At 39.1% G+C, this 24,364-nt stretch overlaps 1 protein-coding gene across 3 annotated transcripts in view; it reads right to left on the bottom strand.

Annotated features, from left to right (window-relative positions):
- CDK6 (cyclin dependent kinase 6) overlaps nt 1-24,364 on the bottom strand; it is a 127,267-nt gene that overhangs the window by 31,949 nt on the left and 70,954 nt on the right. For all 3 annotated transcript variants that reach the window (XM_058041756.1, XM_058041763.1, XM_058041771.1), the window contains exon 5: nt 2,153-2,262. In XM_058041756.1, the coding sequence (XP_057897739.1) occupies nt 2,153-2,262 (110 nt within the window). The remainder of the gene's footprint in view (nt 1-2,152; nt 2,263-24,364) is intronic.

The raw sequence follows: 24,364 nt of genomic DNA on the forward strand, positions 1-24,364 counted from the left end.
TAATATCAAACCCGTATCTATCACACAAAGTTTTAGCTGCATTCTCATACACTTATCCTACCAACACCAGTGGAAATAGAGATCGGTGATTACCCAAGGGCACTACCATTTCCCAGTAAAATTGCTATTGCATTTATTCAATCTTTTGGATATACTCCACGGAGTTTGCAGAATTTTACATTTTACAGCTACCAAGGTCACAGTAACATGGGCTTTCTTTTGCAATCCATCAGAAGAATCCGAAAGACAACACAGATCATGCAGAGAGTATTGCAATGTTAACCCACAGAGCCACCATCAGGGCTGCTTGCTGTTGCTTATGGCAAAGACCCTGGAGAAAAGTCTTCCAAATCATGCTTGTACACTGAAGCATGTAGAAGTCATATTGTTGGTGATGTAAGAACATAGTACATACAGATTTGGCAGATTCCTGACCTCTACAGTTTTTGACAGTCTCCCAAATATAAGACTCAGAATGTCAGACTGACCCTATCTGGCAAGAAAATCTGGTTTTATTGAACTCTGGTTCAAATCAGATTCATTAGTATAAGAAAAAAATACTGGTTTTGTAGTATTAATGTAATATTTGCATTTATATATAAGTAGAAAATTTAAATTACTGCGTGAATATGGAGAGTCAGAAAAGTTCACACACCATAACAAGAAAAAATAAAACTAAATTGGTGGAGTTTGTATATGGCAGTATTTCTTACCTGTCAATGCTTCAAATTAAATGAGAGGAAAAATAAAATTTTGAGCATGTAATAAAGTTCTGCATTCATTTTTTGGCCTGTATCACTCTTATTTCAAATGGTAAAATGAAGCTTTTGACTCTCCTTTTTGAATCAGAAAAACCAGCAGCAGCTTAATACTCTTGTGAATATATAGAATATGTCGAATATGTCGAAATAAATATTGTGATTGGGTGAATATGTGAATAATATTGTGAATATGGGCCAAGACTGAATCTTTACAAGTTTGCAATGGAGACCTTAAGTGATATTCCTAAAATACTCATTCTTTTTTTCTCTCATTTTCTGACTTCATTTCTGAGTCAGAGACAGAGTAGGTGGAGGATAACTCTACCCAGGCCATTTGACCAGGCAAGAAGCCCAAGAAAAATAATTTTTCCATATAACATTAATAAGCAGTAAAATCCCAAAGTTATTTTGCAAGACTTCAATTAGTATTTGAACCTACTGTATAAATTACATAGTTGTTTCTCAAGGCCCTTATAGCATTGAATTCCCTTCTAAATTTCACTGATTTGGGGTTTTAGGTTTGACCCAATATATATTTTTATTTCAAATTTTTGTTCTGTATATCCTTTGGCTTCACCACGGGTGTTAAAAATTCTATACACTTTCTACATGGAGATCACCTAGGTGATGACAACATGCACTTTTTGCCTTTAGCTCAACCAAAATGCAAGTGATTGGGTTAGTATTAAGACAGATTTACCCTGTTAAAACTCTTGCAGGTTTGTTCCTCTCCCCACCTTACATGATACAATCTGCACATCAGTGTCTTTCCACAGGCAAAGGCCAGAACTTGAATTCACAGCTCACCGGCACCCAGCTGTAATATTTTGTAGTGAGATAGTTCTGATATCATACAATCAGCTAAAAAAAAAAGCCATTTATCTTGAAGGATGGGGTTGACTACACTTACCATCTCTGCTACCCTACCATCAGGCTACATTAGTTATTCTTATAAAACCCCACCTCTAGGAAACAACTTTACAGCAAGAGCAGACTACAAGCAAACACCTGATGTTCAATGCACAAACTGCAGAGGAAGAAGACCCTGCTGACCACAGTGCCCTGCCTTCCTCAGGGTAAATCCTTCCAGAACCCAGCTTTATCAAATTGCTTAACAGCATCTCTCAGCCATTTTTATCTGCATTTGGATTCAGGTTCAACCAGAAGACCACGATGCTCATGCAAGTTTTACCAAGAGCTGAGACTGCCATCAAAAGAGACTTCAAGACAGCAACAAGTATGAATCTGCAATGGACATTTATATTTTGCATGCAAATAAAACATCCTATCAGGACTTTGCAATATAAACAAGATTTGGTGTATTGTAACAGGCATTACTGCAGATTTTTTTCAAATGAAAAACATGAAGAGAATAAAACTGTATGTCTTACTTTCGACGGAACATTTCTGCAAATATGCAGCCAACACTCCAAAGATCAACTGCTGTTGCATAACTGGACTGAAGCAAGACTTCAGGAGCTCTATACCACAAAGTAACAACCTGCAAAACAAAAAGGAACAGAAAAGAGAGTGCTTAGCTGCAGAATTACAACTTTCTAAGTGCTCTATGTAAAGCTTCCACTTAGTTTAATCTACATTGCAAAAACTCCAGATATTAGGCCAATTGGTTTAGCCAGAACAGAGAAAAGGGTCCTGCATGGAAAATCCCAGTACCCACAGCTGCAGTGATGATGACTCAGGATATGAGAACATTTCTGGTCAAGAACATTGCAATTCAGGGTACAACAAAACTATAGTTTCAGGGTATGACAATCACATTACCACAACACAATATCAGCAACTCTTTGAAGCTTTTGCAGCTTACAGAGCCCAAACACTTTCCAGTGGAGATTTGGAGTCTCCATAAGGCTAACATTAGCCAATTGAACAAGGTGTTTTTTCCTAACTTTTGTGGATGTAGATGTAGTCACCAGAGCCAAAGTAGTAAAAAAAAAAAAACAAACCAGGGTTTGTGGGTTTACCCATAGGACAAATCAGAATCTGTAGCAGGTCTGTTCTCAGCCCTTTAGAGTTTATGTACTATTTTCTATAAGAGAAATTGGGTTAATTCAAGTGCATGGGTGAATTATGGTAAACACGTTTGACCTGCCTCAAAAGTTGTCTCAGAAGAAAATGGAGAAAATGAAACTTTTTTTTAATCAGTTGGATCCAGATTAAGTCAAACTCTTCTCAAAGCTGTCCCTTACCAAAGGCATCAGTTCTGTCTACTGTGGTTTTCTTGGACACAAAGGAACCCAAACTGTCAGTTTTTAACTAAGCAACACAGCACAAGGGTTCCTGGCAGATTCCTGGCCTTTACAGCTGTGTGGCTGTCTCTGTCCATGTGCTGCTGGTCAGACCAGCAGTAACTCCTGGTTGTGTTTCTACAGTAACACTGTATGTTCAAGTGACACACTTCTTCCCACAGACACATGCCATGTAAAGTGCTTGCTTTTAGCCTGTTCTGGTTGTGTCACAACACGTTGTAGGGACCCACTGGAAATTTTACTGGCACTGCTCCATCAGTGTACTTTCATAAGTCTTGCTCACTGGACCCACAACAGAGATGGAACAGTTTATATTTATCCTTTTGTATCCCACAAGTAGACCAAATACAGATGAGACTGACTGTCTCTTCAGGATATTTGCAGAAGAATGCAAGGAGCTTCTGCAGAGTCCTGTGTGAGCTACTATCTTGCTAGAACATAATCTCAGAGCCACAGGAGTATTCCTCCTGAATACAGTTAAAATCCAGCCATAACATACGACCATCAGCTAAGTGCCAATATTTTCTTACTCTATGCTATAATTTAAACCTCTGACTATTAATATGGGGGCTGGCAGGGCCTCTACAACTACTGGTGTTTTCTTCAACAAATATGAAAAAGGGAGATGTAATATTCAGGAGGAGCATGAACCAAACTAAACCTCTGGAAAAAAATAGGATAGAAAAAAAGAAAAATATAAGAATGAAAATAAATTTTAAAATTATGTTAACTAGGATAGTGAGTTCTGAATTTCATGACCAAAACAAAGAAATGTGTAAGAATAGTGGGTTTTTTAATGATAATAATGTAATTGTCTTCTAAAGAAAAATAACAATGGAAGTAATCAGCCAAATTTGCTGGTCAAAGCCAGATGAAACAAAAGCAAATACAACATTTATTACAATCGTTAAATGCCCTGACAGCCTTTGGAACCACTGAATGCCTATTGAAGGGAGGTTCGTGGATATTTGCAAGAGTGGTCAAATTTGCTAACTGTTCTTTTAAACACCTTGATGTTTCTTTATAAAATTTGTTGATGAAACAGTTCAATACCACAGTACAAAGTACTGTGCTGGCAAGCTACATTTCCAGATACCGATCCACAGAAACAGATTCCTGTGTGGAAGCTAGGCTTTACTTAGCTCCATTTGTCTTGTTCCTGATTTGCTACCATACCAGTGATGCTTTTATGAAACACTTCTCTCTACAAAAACCAGAGACGTTTCTTCAGAGATTCACTCCAAGGAAAGAAGATAAATATATCTGTAGGTCAGGGATTCTCTCTGGAGATCCCCTGTCTGAATCAGATATAATTCCTCCTAAAACATGTTATTTTTCTTAATGCAGATACATCTCTCAAACTGAACTATGCTTTTATTCTCACAGTACATTTGTGGAAAAGCTTACTGAGGTGACATTGCTTTGAGAAATTAGATATAACAATTTCAATCCATTACTGTTGGTGAATGGCTGGATGTAGTGTCAGGAGGAAGAGCTGTGTGGTCTCTGATCTGTGGGAATACCACCAAACCTCACGATTCCTCGTTTAAGGTCCACATGGCTCTTCTCACACAGAGATAAGATGATTTACAATAAGGATGATTTATTTTTCCCAATCCCACAAGCTCTACAGCATTAAGGCTCTGCGCTCTCACAGGCAAAGAACCCAGGGATGCATGGCTGTGGACCATATGCCCAAACTGAAGTCCCCTCCAGATGAGTGTGGACAGGACACTGCTCCCTTCCCGAGGGATGCACTACAGTCCTGCCCGTGCGTGTCCCGGGGCAGAGCACTGCTTTCAGAGGGCTGAGGAAGTGTGCAGCACCGCGGCTGCTTCCCCCATGAAACCCCTCACTGCCAAGTTCCCCAGGCATCTGCACCCTGCTATGCTCCATCCAGGCATACACAGGGCACTGGGAGATTTTACTCGGGTAATTTGGGAAGTTAAACCTGTAAAATGTAAGATTTTCAAAAGACTAACAGTTAAATTTCAGCTAATGCCAGACTGCACTCTAGTCAGAGGAGAAGGAATCTGTGTAGAGCTGTTTTGATGCGCTCTGTCATTAATGTGCCACTATAAAAGTAATCAAATAACCTTTATGGTTTGTAACACGCAAGTCTGTGTTTCAAAATGTGAATCTGAAAGGGATCAAAATGTACTAAATGTCAGTTCACATACAAGTAATGCCACAAAAGGATGACTCCTTTTGTGGTCAGGGTCTTCTCCTGAAAAGCACAGGATGATGAGTATGATGCAGTGGTTTTGACAGTTTCACACTCTCTCTTACCATAGAAACCAAGAAAATATTTGTGGACATTCCATTAACATTTGCAGAGAAGTAGAAATGAAAATTATTCTGAACACAGGATATGGTGAGGCTGAACAAGCAGGTCATCACTTCCTCTTTAGCAGAGTTCTGAGTGAAAAAATGCTTTGCTTAGTTAAGTCACACTACCAGGGAAACAAGGCCTCCCTGAGCGACAGGGCACTTAACAGAGCTGCTTGATTAGGTCCCATTTTTAGGACCAAAAAAGCACCAGTACCTACATCAGTACCTCTCACTTAAATTCTGTCTCTCCTGAAAATCTGGCACAAATTAAATGCAGCACATGATAATTGCTGTGTAGGAAAAGGATTCATGATGATGTGCTGATGGAGATCCTAAATTGTGCAAGACTCCAAAATACTTTGGAGGTTGTAGACTTTAGTGACCATGTTGCATTTTAGTCCTCTCTCCTAAGGAACTTCACTGCCTTCTCCTTGTTCTCCTCACCCTAGCTGGTCTCTTCAGTTCCTCTCTTACACCAGCCAGGTTTCTACCATGTCCCACGACCTCCTGGCTTCTCTCTGCTGCCTTCCTGTCGCACACACCAGTGGTCCCCTGACAGCATCACCCAACATAGCTAATTCCCTGCTGCTCCTGTGAACCCAGGTGAACACAGCCTGCTGCCCTACTACATCCCATGGGCTCTGCTTTCCCTCACATTCCTCATCAGCTCCTCTGCACCTCCAAGTTCCTCCAAATTTCACACTCTGTCCTCTCTTCTTCCAACTCTCTCCAAATGCTACTTGGCAAAATTATCTCCTTTTCCTCCTTTAGCTTCTTAGCTAAAGAAATCTGTCCTGAAGATACCCTGAAACATTTGTATTTAATAGATCCAGCTACATATGAAAAGACAGAGAAGATTCACGCACTGGAAGAAGTAGGTACCTAAATAAGTTCCTTTTCCAGTGCGCATTCTATGTTTCTACTATCCAGATAAGATTGGATGGTACCAGGTAAGAAGCAGCTGCAGATCACTACTTCCAATTATTTTAAAGTTAGTAAATTTAGGCAGCACTTCATGATGAAAATAAATGATGTGTATTTGAGAGGCAGTAGAGAGGAAAAGAACATCTGCAAAAGTCTAATGAGGCTGTGTCTGACTCTCTGAAGAAGGAAATGTGCTCAGCGAGAAGCAAGGGCAGAGCTGCAGTTAGAGTCAGAGGAAGAAAGAGAACTTCGTTTGAAATAAAGCTTTCTGCCTTTCAGCCACCTGACAGATGCGGCTATCAGGCACCACCTAACCCAAGGAGTTTCCATCCTTCATCTAATGTTACTTGTTTCTGATGAAAAATCAAATTAGTGGGAAGTGTCTACTCACTGGCAACAGAACAGAAGATCTAGGCATTGTGTCAGTCTCATATAGTTTCCATTTACTTTACAGAACAAATTTTCATTTTTTTCATTAAGCATAACTGCTTAATTTAAATGGATCTGCACAATATACAGCCCTTTCCAAATATAGTTGCTGTCTGAATAGCATTCAGTTATAAAAAGACAAAGACAAACAGTGGTTTAGGGATGGGGTTGAGTAACACAGACACAAAGGACTACATTTCAGTTTGCCACAGACTTTAAGTACAGACCAATGCCCAGTTGCACAGCTACACGAACAAAGCAGGGATCAGACTGTAACACAGCAGCTATGTCTGTGCTAGGAAATTAAATGGGACAGGAAATGTTCCTTTGGCACTGAGACCAAAAAGTACAGAGTGGCCTATGTCCATATTATTAAATTCTCAGCCTCCCAAAAAAGGTGACCGCATGCAAACTGCTTATTGGGAATGGTCTTCAGTCCATGCTTAGCTGCCAGCGCCTAGGAACTGTCTGGGGAAGGGCTGGTCGGAATAACTCATGCCAGGAACCATTCTAATAATTTAACAGTATAGACAATTGAGCTCCAGTACCCACGAATGTTTTCTGGCACTGTTTAATCTACCAGCCAGTGAGTCACACTGTGGCCCCGGGTCTTCCTTTCACTCCAGAAAGAAGGCATTTTGCTATGCTTCCCTCATCTCCTCTGATTCAGAGGTGGCTCCACAAGAGTGATGGGGTGGGGGAGGCATGGCCTACTCCTCATCTCACCCAGCAACTGGTCTTACTTTATCCTAAATGTGTTGCACAGGTCAGATGAACACACACTGCATTTGATTGCCATCCACAGGGAGAATCTGACCGGCCCATATGTAGACATCTTCCTTTTAGATATCCAAAGCTGGATGAGACTAATTCTATACTAATTAGTTCTGAAGGGGCTTGGAAGAAGCCTGTAAAACCTTTTAAAGCACTAACTTTCACGGAACTCATGCCACAAAAGAAATTAGCAGGATGCTTAAATTCACATCAAGTATCTTTGAATCCAAGTAAAATTCTTTCTGTAAATATTTTGCTTTTGTGATTGTGGTTTCTTCTCTGCTCTTTCTGTACTGATTTTGTTAATTATATTGGCCATTAGATGCTGGTTCATTTTGTTACTTAAAGTATTTAAATCTTATGAAAGATTACTTGCAAATTTTTTTAATGTTCCCTACAATAGCTCTTAAACTCAGTTTAAGAACTTCGTTTTTTTGTTCAGTTCTCACTAACAAGGCTTTCACATGATCTTCAGGACATCTTTTTGACTGTTTTTAATTTATTTTTGTCCTTTCTTTTTGAGCAAAATGAGGGAACGTACTACAGAATATACGGTACAGTATGCAGAGTCAAGCTGTTCAGTGTAGCTTCATGGTCTTCCAATTTCACAAAAATTCTTTTGCTGTTCACAAGGATTGAAAGTAGAATCTTAGCAAATTCACTATGAACCTGCTACTTCATGGCTTATTCTTTAGGTCTGAGACTGTAAAACAACTTGAAAAATTTTCTTGAAGCTTTGTAAAAAATGTCTTAGCTTTATGACTAAGCTTGACACATTTGCCACAGACTAGCTGAAGAGGACAGAATTACAGACAAGCATATTGACTGAAGCCTGGCTTCAATCCCTACTGCAGAGAGAGTCTGTTTCTGCCTAATCCACCTCCCTCTCACTTGGTAGAAACACAGCTGAAAAGACTCCACAGAGACTGAAAAGAAGAAATGGAATTTCTGACCTGAATATGCTAAAATGGCTCGCTGGTCTAACAGTGTAATGTTGCTTAAAATGAAGTCAATGTAATATTAAAAACTGCTTAGGAAAAGAAAGCATTTGTTTAATAACATTTCATTGTCTTCAGTTTGGAGCATGGACCAACAGCCAGGACTGAGCAGAGCAGAAGTGGCAATCCAGAGGGCTGGTGACACTAGGTTGTGACACGACGGCATTTCTGCAGGATCATGGGCCCTGCACTTGTCCTGTGTGCTGCTCTGAGTCCTCCTGACAGCCCAAGGTGGCCCCACTTTCCAATCCTCTGGTGTAACAGATCCACCACCACCCCCTCACCATGCCCTGCTCTGCTCCAGCAATGATGAATTCCCCACCTCCTCTTCCATGCCCCCTAGGAACACTCCAAAGACCTCTGGAACCGGCATCACACCTACCCCACATAGGGAAATGATTTCGTGTGTGTTTTTGTGTGTGTGAGCCCTGGGAAATAAGGGAGGAGGTAGTGTGGGGTGTGCTGGAGGCAGGAGTGAGGGAAAAAGAGGTGAGGAAGGGAGGAGAGACAATGCCTCATTCCACTCTGCAGCACCATGCACAACATGCACCATGCTCTCCTCCAGCAGAGACAGAGAACATGTTCAAAACCCACCTGTACCACAGGTGTAATGAGGACAAGATAGGGGATTTTAGCATGTGCTGAATTTTAGCCTTTGTATAGTGGTTTATTTTTCATCTCTGGTTTGGAACAAGGGTGTGTCTCCTTTACTCGCTGGCAACTGCCTGACTGTTTTCCTATCACTATCCTTAGATTGCAGACTGAGCATTCTGCATTTATAAAGCAATGGCCTCTCTTTAACCTATCTCTGAAGACCTATTATTACTGCTAACTGCGATAGAAAAGGCAGTAATTGCTACATTATATGATCTACTTTAGTTTCCAGGGATAGTATCTGCCCCAACAATTACATTTGTTTAATATCTCTTTTGAGTAGTGGCTCTTCCATCGTTATTTAACTGTTTTCAGTTCCATCACAGAGACAGGTACGACTGGAGAGAATGTTTCTTTCTTAGAGAAAGATGGCCATAGTTTGTCTGTTTATAGAAACATTAAAATAGTTTCCCTTTTAAAGTAAGTGTGTATCAAACTACTCTAGTGGCATTTAAAAAGCACTTCACTTCTTGACAAAAGATTTATCATGCAAAACATCCTTTCTAGTGCTCTGGGTCTGACGAAGTGCACACGGTAATACCAATTTTATCTCTTTATTCACATTTATCTCCATTTTGGGCACAAGCTTGATGAATTGCTTTCTGAAAACCAGAATGAATGTTGTTGTCATTCCATGAGTTAGATCATCAAGCAAAAGATTATTTATTCACAGAAGACACAAATCCCAATCACATGTACCACGCACTATCAAGTCGCTGGTTTACAATGGGATCTCCTGGTTTTGATGCAAAAAAATTTGTGATTTGAAGGAAACATGGTTTAGCATCTACTGTAAGATATCATGACAAATAAAGAAGCCATTCATTTCTTAGATGTTCTACACACAAAGCTAACCAGAATTTTCCCTTTTTAATTTCTAGGAAGAACCACATCACCCAGTGTGACAGTGCTGCTGAAGAGCATTTCTAGGTACATCCGTTGTCAGGAGGCATGAACGTGTGTGCGTGTGTGTCTGCACATCATGTGCCTAGCTGAAGATACTTTACCTACATTCAGTGGTTTTACCTTAAAAGTCTCTGTGCACTGAACATCTGTGTGGAACAGCTACTAGAAAGGAAACCTGGCTCTTAACATGAGGTAATATTTCAACCACTAGTGATTCAGACCTTACCTCAAAATTAATACAAGGAAATATATTTCTTCTAAGCAGAGTATTTCACAGAATTCTCTACAGAGACGATATAGAGAACATTTCTGAAAGACTATCTGAGACTTCAGGTGAAAAGTGTTTTATCTTTACACAAAAAGAAAGGAGCAAAATAGTATCAGCAACACTACTCTACTTCATCCAGATCCCATGAAAGTCAGACTTGCCAGGCCTTGTTGTGTATTGAAATCAAAACCGTAACTCTCTATTTTCTGAGCTGTAGTGCAGCCCTCTATGGTATATGGGACAACTCAATTCTTTACAGAAATGGTCAGCTTTGCATGCAATGAGACTTGTGCTTATATTGCAATGTATTGACAGATAGAGATACTTAACACAGAGAGTGACAGACTTTAAATAGAAGTAGCCATTCTTCAATCACGATTCAAGACTCCAAATCAAATCTGTAGACTGAAATAGCAAATTCTAATAATCTATCTCAGAACTAAAAAGACCCACAAAGGCAGACAGAAATAAACATCACCGTATTCTTACACAGATCAAGTCAAACACCTACTGTAAGGAAGAAGACATTTCCTATCACAATTCCAAATGAAACTAAAGATAAAAAACCCTAAAAAAATCTAAAAGGTGTCAGCCTGAGACTGTGCCTTGGAATACAGACCTTGTTCTGGGTCTGGCTGCAGCAATTTGGCATGCCTCCACTTGCTCAGTCACCTGTTGGCATTAGCTAGCTCAGGGAACAGTCCTAACTTCTACAAGTACATCTTGGGCTTTGCTACAGTTGCTTTGCTGTCCTGTACATCTTTAAGCCACAAAATCAATTCATCTAGCATCCTGCATACTCCCATGGGATGGCATCCACCTCTTTTACAGTCTCTCACATCACTGATGCCCCGTCCCTGGGAGCAGGAGAACACACAGCTCTAACCTGTGCCAGGGACCAAACTGTGGTTGTCTCCATGCCAAGATCCCCCAAAGCTGCCCTTGTGACTGCCTGGCCTTTTCTTGAGTTCACCAGTCTAGAGAATCTGAGCCTTACCACCTACAGCTGGACTTGATAATGATGACCAGCTTTTCACTGCTACCAGAAAACCAGAGTCTGGATGACAGAAAAAAGCATTCCCACTTCCTGGGGTGCTGTGTTGGACTCCAGTCCTAAACAGAAAAAAGCCTAAATGAAGCAAAACCACAAAGGCCACCACAGCCCTCTCTCCCACAGAACTCTGGCCCACTTCTGCCAAGCCATCTTGAACAAAAGGAGGAGATGCAAAGAGAAACCACAAAGAATGGATTAAATTGGGCCAGTTCTCCAGGTGAGAGGCTTTACCATGGGTAGCTTGGGAATCTAGACAGCAGAAACTTGGTGCAAACAAATTCTACAAGATACTATTTTCATTCAGTTGAGAATGAAACCTAGAAACTATTGTTGTGTCTGAAGGCAAAGTACCAATTTCACTGAGAGCCTGATATAGTAGATAAAAGGCTGGTGGAGCAACATTGTCAGAGATGGTCATGTGAAGCAATAGCTCAAGAGTAAAAACTCCCAGGGTTTGGGAGGTTTTAATAACCCAGGGTAGCCAACTAGTCAGCTTCTCTGCAACAGAAGCTTCACTTGGGATGTACCTGACTTCACTACGTGTAGAGCTCTACTGGCTCATCATCATGACAACCATCAGAGAGCTGGGCTTCCTACCTATGGCATAAAGCAACTCTGAACACTGCAAATCTGTTCCACATTTGAAGCTGAATGAGGTAGATTTTACTAGGGCCTTACACAAATGTATGGCTTTAAACTCAAGTAAGCGAAATTGTAAATGATACCACAGAGATGAAACTCCTATGAAACACCTTTCAAGAATTCCTTGAAATTACATTTGGGATACAAAACCCTCATGAAAAATCCTCTTTTCTAAAAAAAAAAAAAAAGTGACAAGAAATTTGTAAATACAAAGAAAATAAGAAAAAGTTGAGCTTTCCATACACAGATGCAATATATGCATAGGTTTATGCATTCATACATACTTACATATACGTTTATATACCACAGATCATTAGAAATTAGTTAAGTCTTGAAATAAACATCACCAGGACAATGACATGTAATTTCTAGACAAAAGCAATGACTGGAGAGAAAGGTCAAAAACTGTAAGCAGGGTCTTCAGGCTGTCTGAATCTCACATTTAAGTAGCTTTGTGAGCTTAAGACTAATAAAATGCCAGGCACAAGCCACTGAAGTTCTGAAGCTCTTTGTAGGCATCTTTAGTTATCAAATTCTTCTTCTTACTCTGAAAGCATCTGCAGGTCTTACATGTAGATGGTCACACACATCAGAAAGACCTGTGCTGCAGAAACAAGCAGCTGTGTTTGAGCTAAAGCACTACTGTGAGCGATGCACTTTTGGTAGACAGATATCCTGGGAAAATGGAAGTTTTCAAAAGAAGTCCACATGGAGCCCTACCTGGTGAAGCCAGTAACCAAGAATGGTGGTAGAAGCAATATATGTTTGCATCTACATGAACATCTTGTGCAAATGTTATTAGGTTAACCTCAAAGTGGAAACTCAGCCAAAGGGGATTTAACTGGTACCTCCTACACCCAAGCACATTCTTTGACCACTAGGCTAGGGGCTTTTTGGGTGACAGCTCTTTCCTTGCCTTTGCTGAAGCCAAATCACTCTTCTGCCAGGAGTATATGAGTCATGGGGCAAGACTGTGTCTGAAAGCAGCTGAATGCTTAAGAACAATCAGCTGGAAGGGGCAAGGAGCCGAGTTTTGGATACTGCTCTGGAATGTGTATGCATTTTACATTAGACCATCATTGGATAAAAATAAAAGCAGGCATTAATTACATTAACCAGGCTGGATTCTACTTTATATCTACACAGACTGTATTCCACCTCTCTCTTCTAATGGATGGAACTCACAAAAATTCTAGAAGACAGCACTCAGCTTTCATCTGTGAAGAAAGAAGAAACATCTCCTCCCTCGGTACCTGATACACTATTCAGTAGACAAAACTAGAGTTCAGAGCACTAAATGAAGCCCAAGACTTTGAAAGAACTAAAAGAAAATTTCTTCCACTTATAAATGTTATAGGACTTTCTGAACTGATATTAACTATCTGAAGATTTAGCAGAAAACCAGAATGTTGGTCCAATACGAGACTTTCACAAACATTACTTCCCAATTTTAACATTAAAGATTGCATGATTATGTTATTTTCAAGAAGTCAAATTCTAAGGAAAATTATTTATAGATAACATATTGTGTTAGCTGGATAAGCAAGATCTGAATTAATCTAGATCACTGAAGACTCTACTCCAGAGTGGTGACAGACTTATAAAAATATAAAATGTTTTATTTGTGAAAATAATGTTGTAGATCAGACTTCTATAGATAACACTCTCAAAACTGATACAAAGCATCAATTATTTAAGTCAAAGAGATAATAGTTTAAGACAATACAAACAAAAATGTTCAAGGTAATGAGTGCTTTCATGTTACAAGTTCTCAAGTCTGAGGGCACTGCATCAAGCTAAAGGACAATAAGATAAGAGTAATATTGCTAGTTACTAACAAATAGCAGATAAAAGACCTCTTCGGGATTCTGATTAAGTGACAGCATTCTACACATTCCTGTGAGTTGAGAAAGTTTGCCTGAGAACAGCAGCTATGTTACATGTGAAGCACCACTAAACAAGCGTATCTCTATGTTTTCAAATTCCAGTGTGAGTAATGGCTCTTTCTCCCATCCCTTTAACTCGAACAGAAGCTCCCTCTCTCCTTCTGGACACGCAGGAATAACGTGCCGTGCTTCAGTTTCCATTAAGACACATAAATGTATATGCTGCAAATAAAGAGGAGTTCTGTAGGACGCCGTGGCTGCGAGCCAATGTTTACAATCCCCTGGGTGGGAAATGACGGGTGAAAGGCTCTCCATGGCAGGCTGGAGGAGTCTTTGCTCTTGCCGACAATGACCTTCTGCCTCGATTTTCAAAGTAGCTCCCCTGTTAACTCCTTGAACACTGTGTGCAGAGAGGCCTCAGAGAGGAAACACTTTCCCTCAGAGTCCAAATCCACTCTGAGGCATCTGTTTGACAGACCCCAATTTCAGCAGTGGTTAAGGGAATGTGGACTAATATGGGTACTCTGCATCTGCTGTTGGAGTGTGGCATTGAGATGCAATTTTAGTAGTCCAGAACAGGGCTTAGCTGTGTTCTGCATGATACAAAGTGAATGTTCTCAGCTTCAGGAAAGTACATCAATTTACAGACACAGGGGTTTCCCAAACACTGAGCATAATGAGCCTCCAAGACAGAAGGAAAAATCCAATTTATAGATATATGTTTTAACTCTCTCTGGCCAATCAGCACCAATGTTGTTTGCTGGTAGTGGCAATACCTTCTCTTGGGGTGTCATTGAAAGAGAAATGATGCTAAAAAATAGAAGACAGACTGAACCACAGACTGCCATTGTGTGCAGTGAAGGGAAAACACACAACAGAGCACTCACAGTGGAAAGGAGATGTACTACTTTAAAAGGTTTGCTCCTCTCCTGCCTGACAATGTAAAATACAATATTTAGGAGATCTCTTCTTGTGTGACATCCTTTTTGCTGCTCTGTAAATCACTCACGGCTCCTAAGAGTTCAGGAGAGTCCTTATAAAAAAAGATAAAAATGGACTTACAAAATAGGCCTTCTAAAATGCTTATTGCAATATATACCCATCTTTGAAAGTAAGAGAATAAATCAAATGGAAACGAATTTTCAAGCACCAGTGTAGATGCTTTAATGGTCTCAGACATGGAGTCAGGTGCTGTTGTGAAAACATCAACCTTACTACCAGGTAACCTTGGAATGTTTTCCCGTCTTTGTCACTTGTCTAAGTCTTTTCCCCACAAAGATCCATTCTCAGAAACAATCACTGCATGTGAAAAATTCTCTACATATTCCCTGAAAGGGAATAAGAGTGCTTGCCATCTCCAGAAGACATTCACAGGGTTAAAAGCCACATAGAGAGAGCAACATCTATCCTCTCCTTGAACTTTTAGAGGAAGTCCTGTAAATAACATCCTCATGTGGTCAGGAAATACTTGTGTAACATCCATGTGTGGCCCCATGGATGCTGAGGAGGAGAGAAGAGAAGCAGCACCAGAAGCCAGAGCTTCTGCAGAGCCACCAAGCCCAAGTACCAGCAGCTCTGAGACTGACACAGGTCAGCAGCCTCTAAAGCTGTTGCACTGTCTAAGGTTCTAAACTTAAAGAGGAACAGACAAGCTGGTAGGACCTCAGCTGTTCTTCTGAGGCAAAAAACATTTTGCATGAGAAGGGTAATGTTAGGCTGTGTCAAAAAACACAACTGGGCATCTCCAAAAGCTCCAAATACGCACATAATTCCCAGTGATTTCAGTCAATGCTCTGGGTGCTTAGAGGAAGACATCTGCAGGCAGTAAAATCATTGATATTTAGATCTAGGCTTGTTTTTAATTGTTAGTACTTCAGAAAGTAGTCTTAAAAACAAAAAAAATAGAAATACTCTATGTTTTCTAAAGAGTATATAATTGCAGCTAATAAATACTATTTTTTTTCAAGGAAAATTGCATCCTGCAAGGAAAAGAATTTTTGATAATATCAAACAAAGAACTTATTTAGATTGGAATATTTTTCTTTTCTGTTAATATGAGGTTTTGTTACTGATATTTAAAATCATTAATGATCCTCGGATCAGAAACTAAGTGTTTCCAAGAGCTACCAGTATTGTTGTTTTTAGAAGGATACACTCAGGCCGAATTTAGAGCAAGTTAGGTTTTGTAATATGAAGCTTTTACAAAACATGGGTCTAAATGACCCCTCCTTAAGCTTTTCTATTTACCAAGCATCTTTAAACACCAGATAAACTTTCTTTTGTTTGGGGCTACTGCACGAAAATCTGAAAGTGAAACTTCTTTGAAAAGAAGTAGGAACAAGACCAAAATAACCCATGAGCACAATCCAGGAGAAGGAAAATAGAAGCGAACAGCACAAATAATAAAAAATAGAATGGATTTTTAGTTACAGCAAAGGTGGTATTTGGATCAATAAAAGAGAATTTTAGTACTTCTGAACAACTGAAGTGTTAGTCCAGCACGGTGCCTTGAAATCACTTATGTGGAGACTAACATTTCTTAATACAAGTCTGGGTGTAATCTTCAGGCTGAAAACAACATAGAGGACTGGAGATTATCTCTCTGAACCATTCTGCCATTCCCATATGTAGGGCCTGGGATGCACAACAGTTGACTGGGAAATGGTGTACACAAGAATGCTATCTATGTGTTGTATCTCACATGTCAGGCACAAGTGTAATTTTAATCAATTACATCTCAGGCAAGTACAAAATAGATTACATACCACTCCCATAATAAGTGATCTTAAAGTCAACTTATTTTTCAAAGTTTGAAAGACTTTCATTGTCCTTGACTGCAGACAGAAAGAACCAGTGTACTTATGAGAAATGAAGCCTATTCTAATTAATCTAACTTCCTGTGAAGTTTTTTAAGTATTTTGTAATGAGTAGCAGCTCAGTACATGCAAATATATGATTTTTTATTTTTATGAGGAAAAAAAGGCAAATCTGTAATTTGGAAGGTGATTTTCAGTTCATTTATGTTGCTAAGCATGGGCCTGCTCTTGAACTCCGCTAACTTAGGGGACTTAAGAGAGTCTCGTGCCAGTGATCAGGAGCAAGCTGTACTTATCTCTCCCATAGACCTGACCCTTTTTATTCATCTACTGCTTCTATACCACTTTGACAGCTTGTTTCCAACTGACATCCCTAACTGTGAATAAATTACATATACAGATTTTACTAGGGACCGTAAAGTGTGGGGGGTCTTTAAAGACAGCAACAATCTTTTTCCACATGTGACAGGATACGATGGTTGGTTGCAAGGGTATGAAGAAGGTATCCATGCACAGGAAACAGCACAATTATTAGTAAAAATCAAGTAATTTTGCATCAAGGGCCACTGGTCACTGGAAGACGATCCAAGTACATCTAAAAATGCTGTATAAATATATGAAAACTTAAGGTCATAATAATAAATTTAATAATAACATATTTCTCATCAACTGAACCTGTTGTAGCTGCAAATCCTGTCACTGCCTAGTGCAGATGGTTCTCCTCTCCATACAGACAGCCTTCACATCAGCTTTAATCTTCTTTGGAGAGGTGGCCTAATGCCTGCAATCTGCTCTTGCTTCTTCTCTCTGCTATGTCCCAGTACAGTAAAATGACTTACGACATTGCATATAGTAAATCAGGAATATAAAACTTCCTTAAAAAGATGCCAACACCTTAACTGTTTATAAGGACAAAGAAAATATAAAAATGATATCAAACTAGCATGTTTATGCAGCCTTCTGTTTTTATCCAAGTGTTAATGCTATACTGTGGGCTTTTCCCTAAACCAGATAACTGTAAGGACTGATTTCATTGATGAGTTTAAAAAGGCAGCATTCACTGCTACTGAGGGTCTCCTTCTTGCAGCTGTTGCTGTGATGGGTTGTATTTAATGAAATTTTCTCTCTCCACCCTCTGAAAACTTAACACCTATGATTTAACATATAAAACTCAGCTTCTGTTCAAACGCCTCAAAACAATAACAATGCATATGCATTGATGTAGTTTTATTTCTTGTAACAAAATCATTAGATTCATGAAGCAACAACTGAACTGCTCCATACACAGTATATAGTTAAAACTGCAGAACTGAAGCCAAAATATGCACAGCTAAAAGGAATGTTACAGGGGGGCCTCTCTTAGTGAACAAAGCAGGCTCAGTTTGGCTCTTTTTCCCTAGCGCTACCACATCCGCACATCGTTAGTTGGAAAATTCCAGATATATGCTGTAATTTTTTGTGCTTTTTTTTCCCAGTACACTTGAGGCTTTAGTGTCCAGATGCCATTTTCCCCCCCTTATCTGTCCCTGCTAGTTTGGGTCTTTGCCAGTTGTGGTCAACAATTAATACAGCAAAAGAAAAATACAGTACACTCCCTGGCAACTGGCAGAGGCTCACAGGAAATACCAAATAAAAACTTTATTATGTATTGTTTAACTATTTTGTTTGCCTGTGGGCCACCCTGTTGTTGGTGTAATTTAGAAAAGCAAGCTCCATCTGGATGATCTGTGCGCAGGCTCATTGTTCCCAGAATCTGTCACGCACAATCACTGCTTCAGCCTGTGGCCCTCTGCAGAAAGAAGCAAAGGCATGGCAGCCCTCCAGCCTGCATTCCTTTTCATTAGACAACTTGTGACCAAATGTTAGAATAGAAGAGTAACCTTTTAATATTCATGTAATTAATTTACTTTCCCCTTTAATTATAAACCTTCACGTGAAAAGAAGAAAATAAAAAGACTTCCCTTCATGATTCTCCTCCCTCCCCCATCCTTTCTATCTGCCTTCTGGGACATGGAAGGTGCTGGTTTCATTACACATAGGTACCAGTACTTCTGTCTATTGGGAAATTTGCATGGCCAGACCATGTTGGCAGCCTTTTAGTTTATGTATTAATTGGTCTGGTACATGGAATAGATTCTGAATTATAATAAAATGGGAGAAATTAAATTCTTTCCTCTGTACGCCCCTGCAGCATCTGCTTCCTTGTCTTAATCAGTGGGGTACTCCATTGAACACAAAGCCATTCTTCTGTATTTGAAAACACAATAGACATCTAATTGAAGTTCCCTTTCACAGTAAGGTCAGCATATGACTCAAAATACTGTGTCAGCTGGGATTTTGGCTGTGCAAGGTTAGGTGTATGGGCAGTGCTTTGTCAGTTCTGCTTTGCTGGAACATGGCGGCATTTTTTATCTTAGGTTAGACCAATATTGAACTGGCTACCATGATGCAAAAGTCTGCCCCTACAATTCAAAAAGTGCATTTGATTGCAAATGCATCTGATGCTTTAAGGTCTCATCATATGAGTTAATTTCAGCACACTGAACTGGGGCCCTAAATTCCACATGGGTAGTTCACCTTTTAGTTGCTACAGCCCCTTCAAAGGAATCCAACTGTAGTAGGTAATAATTTGAGTAAATGAAGCTAAGGTGGAGACTGCCTGCCTCCAAGGCAGCATTTAAGTTCTTACTGCCTGGTTTTGAGTGCAGTTTACAAAGGTGATGAGGGCATTAAGGATTCACAGCCACTTGGCATATCAAAGGATGGGGGCCCAAACACACTCAAGTATCCTGTATAAAATGCAATGGTTTCCATGGCAACTGAGGAACTGTTACTGAACTTCAGTCATTTTTCTTTTATTAAATAGGTATACCACCATGTTAGGTCTGCAAGAGATCCAACATATATGCTAGTGCTTTGATTAGTTCATGCATCAACCCATCATATGAATAGAAAGCACCACAAGAGATTTTCTGTTGCAGTCACTTTAGCAAAAAAATAATGCAACAAGTCAGAATATTTTAGACAAGGGCAAGGCTTAAAAGTGAAAAGTCCTTTACTTAGTAATAAAATAACACTTAATTGGGTTGGAACATTTCTGCCTGTTCAGTACCTTCAGTTGGGAATACAACAAAAAAGATGGCATTTTTCATATTAATTGCATATTCAGGGTATAATGTTTCACATACTCGCTATGAAAGAATTCCAGTTATGTGTCAAATTAAACTACTTGCATATAAAAAGTAGCATCTTCTGCCCAGAAGGCAAAGCAGAAACTGGAAATAAAAGTGAATTCAAACACTCCTTGGCCTAAAGCAACAAGAAATTAAAAAAACCCAACCAAGTATAATGCAACAAAAAAATCATTGTCATTGTACTTAGTACGGCCTAATTTTTCCTGTCAATGCATTGACTGTCTTTTTATACTTCCTCAATTTCTTTTTGCTCTCTTTTCTCCTAATTCCCTCTGTGTACTGTACAGACTTATGGGTGTGCCACAAAATATACAATTTTTGTGGGAAAGAAAGATGTTAGAAACTGTGCTAAGCCAAAATCAAAGAAAGAAGTAGGATGCGGGATTCAAAGGAAGGGTTAGAATGGACTGTATGACAGCTAGAACTCTACAATTTTAGAAAATTGCAGTATACTTATGATGAGTCATTTAAGATGGAACAGAGGTCAAGGTCCTCCAGATTCTTCCCCATTTTCACTTCCTGAGCAAATAAGCTTAAATACTAATGTAAAAACTCAGTAATTAAATCTACATGAATTTTAATGACATTGCTCAGAGGGTAAAACCATAAGAATGAAAAGCAATATGCATAACTGCATCTGGATGCTTACAAATATCAAAGGAGAATAATACACTCCTATAAAGAAATCTTTTTTCCTCTGAAGAATAGGAGATAATGTTAAATCCTTGATTAAAATAATTACATTGACTAATTGAAAAAATTAGTCTATTAGCTAGGAATTTATTATAATGGAAAAATTTAATGCTTGGTTGTAAATATATAATATGGTAAAATGTCTTCAAAAAAGAATACAGATCTTGATTCAAACGGAAAACCAGATCTTGATTCAAATTTGCACAGCTTGTAACACAATGATGTTCTGTTCCACGATGACGGAGTTTCAAAGGAATCATCTCTGCTGAAGGGATTATGATGCAAAAGCTTAACTTCAGACAAGTTCTTTCCCACTGTCAGAACAGAAATCCATAATTTCTCCAAATGACCACAGCCTGATAGGACATGCTACAGCTTCCCATTCCAGCAACCAAATTTGAAATCCCTTACAGTAAAACTGTAAAACTAAAAAAAATAAAAACCCTTTTCTACCTGAAAACTGTGGTAGAAGCATGCAGGAACAGTTCTGCTGAGCGTCTCACCTGGACCAGGTGCCTATACAGACCCACCAGTTCTTGGAAATACCCACAGCAATGTTCAGAGCAGGATATTTCAGTCCTGAAAGGAATGTTCCATCAGGATGAAAGGGCTTCTCCATCTTAGCATGCACCTCACTGGGAATTAGTGACACGTTTGTGTTCATACCTCTGAATGGGTTTAGCGATATCTAGGGAACCCTCAGAAGAAAATGAGGGTTGTCTATTTAGCACTCCTGCTGTTCTTTCAGACTTCTGAGCTCATCTGCATCTACTGTCAATGAAGTTTTTCACGCTTATCACAGAATCTCAGAATATGCTCAGTTGGAAGGGACCCATCAGGATCATTGAGTGAAGCTCCTGTGTCTGTGCAGGACATCCCAAGAGTCACACCAAGTCCCTGAGAGCATTGTGCAAACCCTTCCTGAACTCTGTCAAGCTTGGTGCTTTGACCAGAACAAATGACCTCAGTCACATCTCATAAAAGTGCCCCTCCAGACCTTTCACCACCCCTGAGACTCTCTTTAATACCTTAATGTCTCTTTTATTGTGCTGTCCAAAACTGCACACAAGACTCAAAGTGAAGTTGCACCAGCGCTGAGCAGAGCATCAAAAGAAAACCTAATGTGGACATCTTCTCAAGGTACAAGCTTCTCTGTCATGATGATTTGACTAGCAACATGGAAAAAGAAAAATCAGACCTGAATACCAACTGTATAAAAACCATTACTTACTTCAAAGAAAGCAGCAAGTGATCAGAGATCTTATTTCAATGAATATGAAATACAAAAGGTACAGTTCCATCCTTCACTTTCAGCTTATTTGTTTCATACAAAGTATGAAACACCTTCCACTTTTTAATTCTATTATATTGTATTGTAGCCTACTACCACTGCTTGTGAAGCTGCTGAAGGCAGAGGAAAATAAAAACCCTTTGATTTTTAATATGACTTAGAAAGCCTCAGGCATTTTGTACATTTTTGACTGCCTATGATAAGGAAAGATATTAACAGTCCTCTTATTAAAAAAATTATTTCACCCCTTGGCATGAAAAATAATTAGAAAAAATTACTAGTGAGTAGCCAGCATGAAGGGTAACAGTACACAAAGGTTACTCAATACAAAGAAGAATTAACATGCACTTATCATGAACATTTTTATTTCTAGTCAGTCTAACAGCTTCCTCAGTTCAGTATGAATCTAAGAGTTTTGGAAGGATTTATGCATTTTACTTGCTAATAGTGTGAGGGTCAGATTACAGTTGCAGTGTATCAGCTGGAGGAAAAGTAAATTCGACATAAGCACAGCAGTTCCCCTCTCAGACAACCTGGTCTTTGCACACTATGCTGCACACTAATGACACAGACAAGAGTAGAAAAGAGCTCCTTAATCCTTTCCTGGTGAATCCATTCTCAAGAACCAAATTTCTTTAAAAAGATGAGGGCCGGAGCTATCAGACAGATCTGGATGACAAAAAGCACTGAGAACAGAAGGGAAACAAGAACATGTACACATAAAGTAAAAAACAAAAAATACAAGTTGGGGGATAAAAGTATCTATCACTGCTTGTAAATTCTAAGAACAGCTGTAGTTTTTGTCCTTGCTTTTCTGAGTTAATGTCCAAAACTACAGCACAGGATAACGTGTGCACACATTCAGCTGTGTATGAGTTCCATTTTCAGAATCTGATAGTTCGATACTGAAGCAGCGCAGAAGGCGATGTCACATGTGACTATACATAGAAAATACACAGAGCCTCCTCACAGCAGGGTGGGAACTCCACCCCCTCGAGGGCCTCAAAAAATCTCTGCAGGGTAAATATATAGCTGATGTTGTAAACACAAAGTAGAGCGAGACAGAATTCAGGAAACTCAGGCTAACTTCAGATGTTTACATTGACTATAAAAACTGAAAATGGTCTTCACATTGAGACAGACTTTCTTCTTTTCTGGATTAATACAGATTCTTTATTTAAACTTGTCAAAACCCAATGTATACACATTCTAACTTTTGATCTGAATTTACCTGATGCAAACATTTAGTTTTTTTAAAATTCACTCATTTTATGTAAATTGCTTTTTAACAGTTGCATCTATTACTGCTTGCACCAAATTTCATTTTATATCATGGAAATACAGCTCTCAGTAGTTTTGCTGATAACTGAAGTTATGGATACATTTTCATCTTTATGTAGCAATAATTCTCAACTGGCTACTACAGTTTTAAATGATGCACTCAAAAGTACCATTCAACAATGTCTTTCAATGTTATTTCCCATTCCTGAGCCATTGTAAGATTTTTCATTCTCTTCTGCAATAAAAAATGGATCCCTAGCCAGGCTTTAAGAGTTTTAATATGTTAACTTGTCACTGTCATGTCAAAAAGAAAAAGGGGGTTGTGTCCTGTGAAGTACCAATGAGAAGTCTGTGGCCAAAACCATGGACTGGATAAGCACTTATACCAACACCATGTCCCGAAGTCCTTGTTGTTCTTTGTACACTCCACTCCTTCAAAGCAGCTTGAATATTTGTTCACAGAATGTGTTTGTACTTTTCAAACAGAATATGAAGACCTGGAATGAGATTCTGGCCACAGTGAAGTTAAAAGGATGTTTTCCATCAACTGCATGGAAGCCAGGATTTCATAGCATGGAGATTCAGGATTATTGTACTGGTTTACCGTGCCAGTTTCCCATCAGCAAAATTTGAAGCTAAAACCAAATTGGCGTAATTTTCTTCTTCATTTGCATCAAAGGGTCCTTGGTAATCAAATAACTGTATCTGCGAATACCAAGCTTCGTGTTTAAGACTTAGTTCATAATATAAATACATTTTTCCTACAAACTCAAAGTTTCTACATTTTTGGAGACTGATAGTAATAAAAATGGCCTTGATTTCTGTTGAAATTTATTTACTTAGTCCGTAAATGACTTGAATTCATCTGGCTTCATTGTATGATATTTTTCAATGTAAAGTGCTTTTAATGTCCTCTGAAATCACAGCTCAAACCATGTTCAAACCTCAAAGTCAACTTCCAAAAAATCAGGGAAGTCCATATTAGAAATACAGGGGGGATTTTCCCCACTCTGTTCAATAAATGTAATTTTTTCTCTATAAAATCTAGCTGCAATTTTCATACACTGATTTTTTTTTCATGGACTGGTGAAAACTAGTTTTCCAAAACTAAGTTATGTAGTGACTTTGGTCCATTTAACAAGGTCAGACTGTTTATTCTTGACCAAATTCTTTCCCACTGTAAAAAGGTACTTTT

Source organism: Melospiza georgiana, chromosome 1 (assembly GCF_028018845.1).
Source record: "Melospiza georgiana isolate bMelGeo1 chromosome 1, bMelGeo1.pri, whole genome shotgun sequence".
Taxonomy (NCBI): Eukaryota; Metazoa; Chordata; class Aves; order Passeriformes; family Passerellidae; genus Melospiza; species Melospiza georgiana.